Here is a 9,417-nt window from a genome sequence, read left to right on the forward strand (position 1 = left end):
CGTTTGACAGAGGTGCTTTCACTTATTGAAAAAAAGATAGAAAGAAAGATATTGGTTTTAGTTTTCAATTTTCAATCAAACCGATCAATTACAAAGTTTTTTATTTGGTTAAAAATTCTAGGGCAACATCAAACTTATAAGGTTATCAAAGATTTAGTGGAAACAACATAACTTATCACAATTTTTAACAACTAAAGAGCTATGAAAAGGGCCGAGCCTAGTAGCGTGGGCTCGTAACTAAGCAGAGCATTAAAGTGACTGGTTGCTTGATGGAAACCTTCTCAGATGAGGCATAATGGTGTTAGGTTGTTCGCCTAAACCTTGATCTTGGTGGTGAAGTCGCACAAGGCACGACCCTTACCCTCGGGGCTATTAGGGTCTCCTCAACCACAAAGGTTGGGTAGCAAACCTCAAAGAGCCAAGGAAAGGAACATTATATAATTTGCTCTGTGGTAACACTGCCAGTAAGATCAAATCAAAGGGGTTATAATGGAGATATGAATTATCATTCTGTCCCGTCGTTATTTTCATAACCCATTCATCATTGCAAAACAACATACAGGAAAAAATTATGTTCACAATTATTTGGTTACCAACCATCACATGGATCTCTTACGTACGCACACAACATCCGTACTACAACGCCCAACATTAACATATGCTTGCTTTTGTTTGTTTTTTGGCCAAACGTATATGCTCTCTCTACTTGCATTGCACCTCTTCCAGCATTGAGAGACGAGCAGTACCAATAGATCAAGAGCTAGTTAAACATACTTTTCTTTTTAGTTAACAAGAAGATTACCCAGTTTTCTTTCCCCGTCATACATCCGAAATACAGTAAAAAGAAAGAAACCATTTCACCTAATTGAATTGACAATGACACTAAGTGGCTCTCACATCATTTAAAAGTAGAAAAGGGAGATTATTAGAGATGCTTGATACTTTCCCTTTGTGTGGCCAAGCAAAGTGTGGCACTCACATCATTCAAATCAGTTTAAAAAGGAAAGGAATATAAACAACATTGCTTGTCCCACTACCTAAGGACACAACTTCACAAAGTCAGGCCGGGTGTGTACCACAAGAATATGATTCTATTTTCTCTTTTCTTTCTTCCATGAGATATCGAGCAAAGTAAGGTCCCTGTTGTGCAAGTTTTCTTTATAGAAGAGGGGTAAAACCAAAGAGGAGAGAACATGAACAAATAGAATTTTGATCTTATGCTATAGAAACAACCCTAAATTTTACCATCTTCAATACTGGGAGATCCTTTGAAACTGGAATTGGAAATGGACTGAAATGTACAGGAACAACATAAGAATGTTCGAGTTCAGAAGCAAGAACACTTAGCAACAGGTAAAGGCCAATAGTAGGACTAAGTAGAGGCAACAGTACTTGTCTAAAAAATATTAATTCAACTGACAACGGCCATGGCTTCAGCAAAATCAAATCAAGAGCCAAAAACAAAATGGACCTATGGACCATCCAACAATGTTTTTCCAGTTCCTACCTAGCAGGCCTCACTCTCACTCTACAGCTAACATTGAAGACCTAAAATCCCAAAACATGTCAAAATCACACAACAGTCAAGTTCACCAGAGAGAGAGACTGCAACCTTTTATTATGAAATTTTATGGCTGTTGCACATGGTAAAATACCACAAGAAGTTAACAAATACGCCAAGGAAGTAAAACGTTCCCGCATTCATGTTGGTGGATATACATAGGGCATATCTAATTTTGAAGTAAAAGAACCCACAACAATCATATTCACAACACAGAGAGAGAGAGAGAGAGAGAGAGAGAGAGTTCAACTGCAAGCCATTTATTATGATATTTTTATGTCTGTTGCAGATGTTTATAACAGCCAACAGAATTGGCCAAAAGTACTAACAGGTCAACCTTCTCGAGTAGAAATTAAGCTAATGTATTTACACATATAAGAGCAGCAACACTAAACAAACACATTGGCTTCAAAGTTTAAAACGGCAAATCATTTTACCAACAAATCAGCGCAAGGATCACAAAGACACCAATTAACAAAAAAAGATTCTTCAAAACATTGTCAACCTGCTGCCTTTGACTTGCCGGCTGAGGGAATCCGTGAGCATGGCCCCCGTGAAATGAACTGAACCCATAAGGGAAACCAGAAGTTGTTCCATACACAGTAGCATCCGGGAACCCATGATAATGAATGTTAAGCAATGACGGTATCAGACCACCAAATGCAGTGGCCAATGTGAAGTTACCAATCCTCGCAGTTGCCATTGGTACAAATCCCCCCATGAATCCAGAGCCATAATTGGTAAACTGATTGGTCTCCGGAGGAGGGGCAGTTTGAGGCCTCTGCCCAGCTGGGCGATTTGGAATATTGATGCCTGGATATGACTTTGATCTTGGATCAGTTTGCGTCTTGCCCCTACCATAAAGAGGAACCAACTTCTCCTCTTGTACGAGGGCCTTGCAAACCGGGCATTCTTGGGAATGCGAGTGATGGTGGAGCCATCTGTACAGACAAGGCCAGCAGAAGAGGTGACCACAAAGGGTTATGATTGGGTCTTGGGCTAAGTCAAAGCAGATATTGCATTCAAAATCGCCCACATCATTGGCATTATTGCCCGAGCAAGACGGGCTTTGAGGTGGCACGCTTGTTGATTCCCCAAAACCACTTGCCATCTCAGTACCCACAAAACTTCAAACAGCAAATACCTGCAGTTTATGGAAATATCACCTTTTTTTTTTCATTAATCATAGAAATTGATTATTATTACCACAAGAAAACAGATTCAGATACAGATGGAACACATAAAATACATACAGATACAGAGCATATTCAGATTGTTCAGAGAGATGCAAAAACTATCACAAACCAATAAATAAATTAAGCACAAACATATGAACTATTCAATCTCCAAAAAACAAATAAATTGAGAAAAACACCAAATATTTATCATTTAGAATGAAATCGATGAAAACCCTAAACTGAATCCCTGAGCAAGATTAGATCTCCCAGAAACAATTCACATAAAATAAACATACAAAATCTGGAGAAATATAAGATCATAAAAATATTCAGAACCCAAACCGACTCACTAAATTATAACCGGTCAGATCAGAGAAAAGAACAAAAACTTAAGCAAAAAGGACCACACAGATCAGAAAAGTTGAGTGAATTTATTCAGTATAGAAAATCCAACAAACAAACAAAAAACCCTAGAAATCATTCAAACCCAAACAAGAAAAGGGAAGAATAATAATCAAATCAAGGTAATAAAACAACTGGTTGAATATAAATTACAGAAAGAAAAAAAAACTAAAATTTACCTTTTGGTGTGTAAAATTTGATTGAGTCTCGTTACGGAAAAGAGAGAGATAGAGAGAGGCAAAAGATGAAGTGTTTACTGGAAAGGAAAAGTCTAGTTCTAATATTAGGAGGATGCGACCGAGAAGCTCTCTATCGTGGCAAGAGGAAGATTCCAGGGCTTTTTCCAATTTTGCCTTTTCTCGTCTTCCACGCTGGCGGGCTGCCCGCATTAAAATTACGTGCGTCTATTCTATTTCCCACCAAACTGCGGATTTTATCCGACGGTTCTATTGCGTTTTCTCGTCGGAATCGGACGCTTTATGGTGTTTGATGGTGATTGGGTTTCCAATGATATTTTGTCCTCGACAGGCCTACCGGTATTTCTAAAGGCTTTTACAAGCCCGGCCCGTTAGCAGTTGAAACCAATGTCCAAATCAACAAAATAATGAATATTGCAAGGGGTTTGCACCCTGCATTCGAAGTTCTGTGTTTGAATTCTCCTTTTCAATTTTGCTTGTGTAAGAAAGAAAAATAAAATAATATTTCTTATAGGAAAATAATAATAATAAAACAATTTTCTGTGGAAAAATAAAAGAATAATTAAATATTACTTCTTCTTTTTTTGTTAAGTTGTTGAAACTCATAAACATTAGTATTTGATTGTTTTTATTAGAAGTAGGTTGAACTTTTTTATTAAAATTGAAATATATTTTTTAGAAAATAAATACTTGAAAGTGGTTCCTTCTAGACATTCAAAAAATTACTTCTCCAATTCCAAAATTTTGAAAACTCAACAAGATACCCGCCGTGTTAAATTAAAATATTATACTACTATATTGGTGTTGATTTGTTTATTACTTTTAAAGCACAATAATTGAAAATTAAAAAAAAAATCACAAATGGAGAAATGTTATTCCACATGGAATTTAACATTTCGGCTTAAATGAATCTCAACTATGTTTTCTACATACTAAAAATGTCAGATTGAATTTAACATATCCATCGAAAATGCTCTTAATACCTCAAAAACAAAAAAAGGCCTCTCTCTTTTTTTGGGCCGACACTAGACTAGTTTGGTTTGGGCCAAATTTTGATCGTCAACTTGCAACAGTGCTAACCCAATTAGTCCCTTCCTTTCACGTATTTAATTGAGTAGGCCTAACCTCATGCACCTCTTGCAGCCGAAAGAACTTTGTCTCATTTTAACAGAAGCTGAAAGCCTGAAACTGCTAAAGAAAACCAACTGACTGAATCAAAATCTGTCGTCTCAAATACCAACTGTCAATTAGCAAGACGCAGCCAGCCATCATGGACGTTTGAAATTTGGTTAGTCCAAGACCCAAGACCCACCTTTTTCCTTACTTTTTGAAGCCAACTTGACGTCTTTATACAAACCAACTTTGTGGGTGTCACAATCTGATCAACTATACCATTTTTTCTTTACTCGCAGTTTTCATCAGGAATTTGAGTGGTACTTACTCAAAGTATATGGTTTGGGTTTGGCATAAAAGCAACATTTTTTTAGTATTGATCTTTTGCCTAACTTAGATTGAGGAGTGGTTCTTCTGTGCATTTGTCGTATACGACATCACACTGGTAAGAGTGGGACTACAAATGGACTACCTTGAGGATACGACATCACACTTATATAAGGTCGTCCCCAGCTATGGGCCATAGACCATTTGTAGCTCTCAAAACATGTAAAACGCATCTACAACCATGGACTTAAATTGAAGATGATCGCACAATCATGTAGTCCAGACTGCCGATATAAGAATTTCTTTAAATTGAGGGATCTCATTCTAGAAAAGATGGATTGCAAAGTTGCAATAGTGAAGTGTCATTTTACAGTTACTTTCAGACAAAAATGAAAATTGCATAGGGTGGGTGCAATATGGTGTTTTCCACATCAAGGAATCCACATCTTGTGTAATGTTGAACGTGTTGGAACTTGCTACAATTTTGGCATCTCCTTTTCACCTTCACTGCCCCCGCAAGATGGCCCAGAATGATCAGTCACGGCTGCAAAGAGTATCCATGAGCAGTGCATTCAAATAATATATGGTTTTTTTCTAGAATGTAACATTTTGGATATAATTGTATTTGATTAACGGTCTTGATCACTAGTATTAAATCATAGAATAAGTTACTATGATGCATATTAGTAAGGATGCGTAAAAGCTGTCTGAACAGTTCAAACTAGCCGAACCAAACCACTCAAAGCAATTTGATTCGGTATTACATGCAAATAGAAAAATCATTATGTTATCGGACTATAAATCAGAACTATTTTAGTCTTACAGGTGAGGCAATAACCTCAACCTAAATGTACATAATTTACCCAATAATAATGCCTTTGAAGCACCTTCTTCTTCCTTATACATTAGCCAGACTATAAATATCAACAATAATATACATTTTCTTAATTCATGAAAGCATGGATATGGCCTTAGAGTCATTATCTGATTATGACGACGTCACTTATTACAAGAGAGTAGAGGACCCCATGCCATTCGTCACGTTCAAACTTTTGAGTGACAAACAAATTGATTGCAACTTAGGAAAGTAGGCAATATGCTATTTATTTATTTAAAGTACCTATCTACTGCTCTCCGTGAGGGGTATCCTCAGCAAAGATGCTCTTCTTTCCAACTCCCCAAATCCATTCATATCCTCCACTCCACCCGCCAATTTGTCATATAAATCCAACAAATTAAGAAACAGAAAAAAGGCACCCGCATTAACTTCTCCACCCACAAAATTGTGCAATCCAAGCAATATAACGTTTCTTTCACGAATTCTATTATTAATAATGCATTGTAAGTACCACATATAAAGGAGATAAGCGGCTGATATAGCGTATGACCTTGAGAGTAAAAAAGTTAGTAACATCATATATAATATGTGCACATCTTTCAGTGTCTAATCGGATCATTTTTCCGAATGCTGCCACACCCACAAAATGACCAAAACGTGTCCCATAAACTAGTATGATTTTAATAGATGTTTAATTTGCCCGAACTTTTGACGTGTCCTTTGAACCAAGAAAGACCTTACAAAGCATCAAAATCACGGCGGTGATGAACATCAATCAATAAAATCACACTCTCATAAATATATGAACCATAAAAGTGAAAATGGTCCCCATAACCCCCAACCCAACCCCAATCTCAAAAATATCTTCCCAACTATAAATACATGTACATTTACTTCTTATTATCTTTACTTGGGGGTTTAAAATTCAAGTCCCCCCCTCATGCATTAATCAAAAGAAAAATATGTGTATCTATTTCCTCGTAAATCATCCAAGAAATGTACTATGCTAGGGTAAGTTGTGCGTGAATGCATAACTGATTTGTAGTTGTTGATGTGTATTATGCTTACTATAGGATGCATAAACCTCTAGAGTTTGAAATTACATGCGTGTGTGGACGACTAACTGAGTGTATCACCAAGACGAAGACTTAGTTTAGTCCTTCGCACACGTCGGAGCCCCGTACCCACCACAACACATACACACACGTCCAACCAAACCCGTCCACGTGTCTTCCAAAACTGCAAAATTTCCATCACTACTTCTTGGCTTCATGCCCGCCAGTCATTTGATTCATTTCCATCCCTTAATTTAATAACCCTACACTACTGCCTCTCGTTTCTCTCTCTCTCTCAAGAAACTAAAACAACCCCTAAAATTCCCCACCCAAAATTTCCAAAATAAAAAATAAAAAAAACCAGAAAAATGTGAGTGAACGAATGAATGAATGACTCCATGTGAGACAGAGCCTCCAGACCCACCCGCCATAGCGTGAAGGGCCGTTTCCCGTCGTTTCCCTTCCCAAAAAACGACGTGACACGCCACCTCCACCGTCTGCTCCGTCCCCAACCCGGCAGAACCAATGTCGGGTCAACCCGTGATCCAGACCCTAACATTCTGGCTCTCGGAGCACCCATCCATCGTTGGCTTCCGCTGGAGCCACGCCCACTCCTGGGGTTCTACGTGGTCCTTCCTCTTCACCGCCATCGCCGTCTACCTCACCCTCTCCCTCCTCCTCCATTTCTCCCTTCTCGTCGTAAACCGGTCGGGTCGACCCGTCCCGCTCGGGCCCATACCCGCCGTCCACAGCCTCGCCATGGCCCTAATCTCCTTCACCATCTTCGCCGGCATCACCCTTTCCTCCGCCGCCGAAATCCGCGAGACCCGGTGGTTCTGGCGCAGCTCCAAAACTCCTTTCCAGTGGCTCCTATGCTTCCCGCTGGGGACCCGCCCGTCGGGTCGGGTCTTCTTCTGGTCGTACATGTACTACCTCTCCAGATTCCCCCACATGCTCCGCACATTCTTCACGATCCTACGACGTCGTAAGCTCGTCCCTTTCCAGCTCTTCAACCACTCGATCTTGACCGTGATATCGTTCCTGTGGCTGGAGTTCTCTCAGTCGATCCAGGTTCTGGCGATACTGTTGACGACGCTCGTGTACTCGGTGGTGTACGGCTACAGGTTCTGGACGGCGGTGGGTCTGCCAAGCGCCTGCTTCCCGGTCGTCGTGAACTGCCAGATTGCGCTGCTGGGCTGCAACGTCGCGTGCCACGTCGGCGTTCTGATGCTACATTTCATGAGAGGCGGGTGCAATGGGATCGGGGTATGGGTGTTCAATTCGGTGTTGAATGGGGTGATTCTCTTGGCCTTTTTGAATTTTTACGTCAGAATTCATCTGGGTTTTGATAAAAAGGGAACGACCCGCGGCGGCGGTGGCGGCGAGGTAAAGTCTCTGGCTGGTGACCGGTCTTGTTCTTCTGGATTGGGAGGGAAGGACAAGAAGGGCAAGGAGCTTTGATAGTGTGGGTTAGAGTGTATGATAGTTTTGGTGGGGTGGGGTGGGGTGGGGTTGGGGCTTGCCTTTTTAGATTTTCTGTAAAAGAGTCTATAAAGTTAAGTTAATTATGTATACATTTCTTTTGATAAAGAAAAAAAATGATAATAATAATGTATACATTTACAATGGAGGTAAAAGTAAAAGATGAGGGTTTTTGGTGTGTGTGAAAAGGTGGGGTCAGGTAAGTTCAGTTCTCTCATTAGATTTTTCTTTTTCTTTTTTGATACCTGATATGATTATGTTTCTCATGAATCATGATTGATCAGTAAAATCTTTGATCAGTAAAATCTTTTGATGGGAATTCATAAGAGTAGTGGCCTCTTTATATTACTTTTTGGTATTTTGATTGTTTGTGATATGTAAGTAAATAGAATGCTGCTGAGGTTATATATATGATCATATCATTTGCCAGGTTGTTAGATGAATCTTTGCTGCAATTGTGTCTAAAATGGTTCAGTTTATAAATGGTAAGAAAGGATTCTACTCTCGTATCGGGAAAGCATCGATGCTAGAATAATGCGTCATGAAGTCTCAAATAACCATTTCATTTGATTTAGCGGCTCTCAGTTTTCACTTTGTTATAATCTTGCGAGTAGATGACAATTGTTTAGAAAAATAAATAAGGCCAGAGAGAGGAAATACTTTAGATTGGTGTTGTGTGATTATTTTGTTTTGTAAAGTAGTGAAAGGATCTTAATTTACCAGTCTCCAATCCAAGACGGATGATGTCCTAAGTTGTTGTATCAACTTATTACAATAATATTGGTTCAATGGTTTGGCTGCTTTGGCATCTACAAAGGAATATCTGAGTCAATCAAAAGCCAATGGTAGACATGAATTTAGTTAAGTTGGCTAGAATGGATGTGCTCCTTATTCTGCACCGAGTTCAAATTCCCCTCTGCATAGTTTAGATTTGATCAAGTAGAATATTGCTTTTATACCATAAATTTCAATTGATTGCTTTGCAACACTACACGAGAGGTTTATTTGATAAGTAAAATAAACAAGTTTAATCCTTTGTGTTTTTTTATTTGTTCATAGAGTTCCACCGAAAACCACCTCATTGGGAGTTTGTGCACCAATATCCGCCATAAAAGGACCAAGCCATAACATATGAGAAGCTATACGACTCAACTCCAACATAATTATTCTGATATAACTAGCTCTTTTAGGTACTTGAATATTTCCCGTTGGGGCCGTAGGAATTCCGTTATTCAATCAGGAAGGAATGGATTTGGATATACTA

The 9,417-nt window shown here is 39.1% G+C and overlaps 2 protein-coding genes across 2 annotated transcripts; one reads left to right on the forward strand and one right to left on the reverse strand.

The window, feature by feature from the left end:
- Positions 1-1,800: 1,800 nt before the first annotated feature.
- LOC117636056 (E3 ubiquitin-protein ligase RNF185-like) lies at positions 1,801-3,547 on the reverse strand. Its single transcript, XM_034370492.1, has 2 exons — positions 3,321-3,547; positions 1,801-2,705 (listed from the first exon to the last, which is right to left on the reverse strand). Exon 2 carries the CDS (start codon positions 2,670-2,672, stop codon positions 1,995-1,997), a length of 678 nt encoding a protein of 225 aa, XP_034226383.1. The 5' UTR covers positions 2,673-2,705; positions 3,321-3,547; the 3' UTR covers positions 1,801-1,994.
- A 3,347-nt stretch (positions 3,548-6,894) lies between these two features.
- On the forward strand, positions 6,895-8,511 carry LOC117635950 (elongation of fatty acids protein 3-like). The gene has a single exon (XM_034370345.1). The coding sequence runs from the start codon at positions 7,197-7,199 to the stop codon at positions 8,130-8,132; it is 936 nt and encodes a 311-aa protein (XP_034226236.1). The 5' UTR covers positions 6,895-7,196; the 3' UTR covers positions 8,133-8,511.
- Positions 8,512-9,417: the final 906 nt, after the last annotated feature.

This window comes from Prunus dulcis, chromosome 7 (assembly GCF_902201215.1).
Source record: "Prunus dulcis chromosome 7, ALMONDv2, whole genome shotgun sequence".
Lineage (NCBI taxonomy): Eukaryota > Viridiplantae > Streptophyta > Magnoliopsida > Rosales > Rosaceae > Prunus > Prunus dulcis.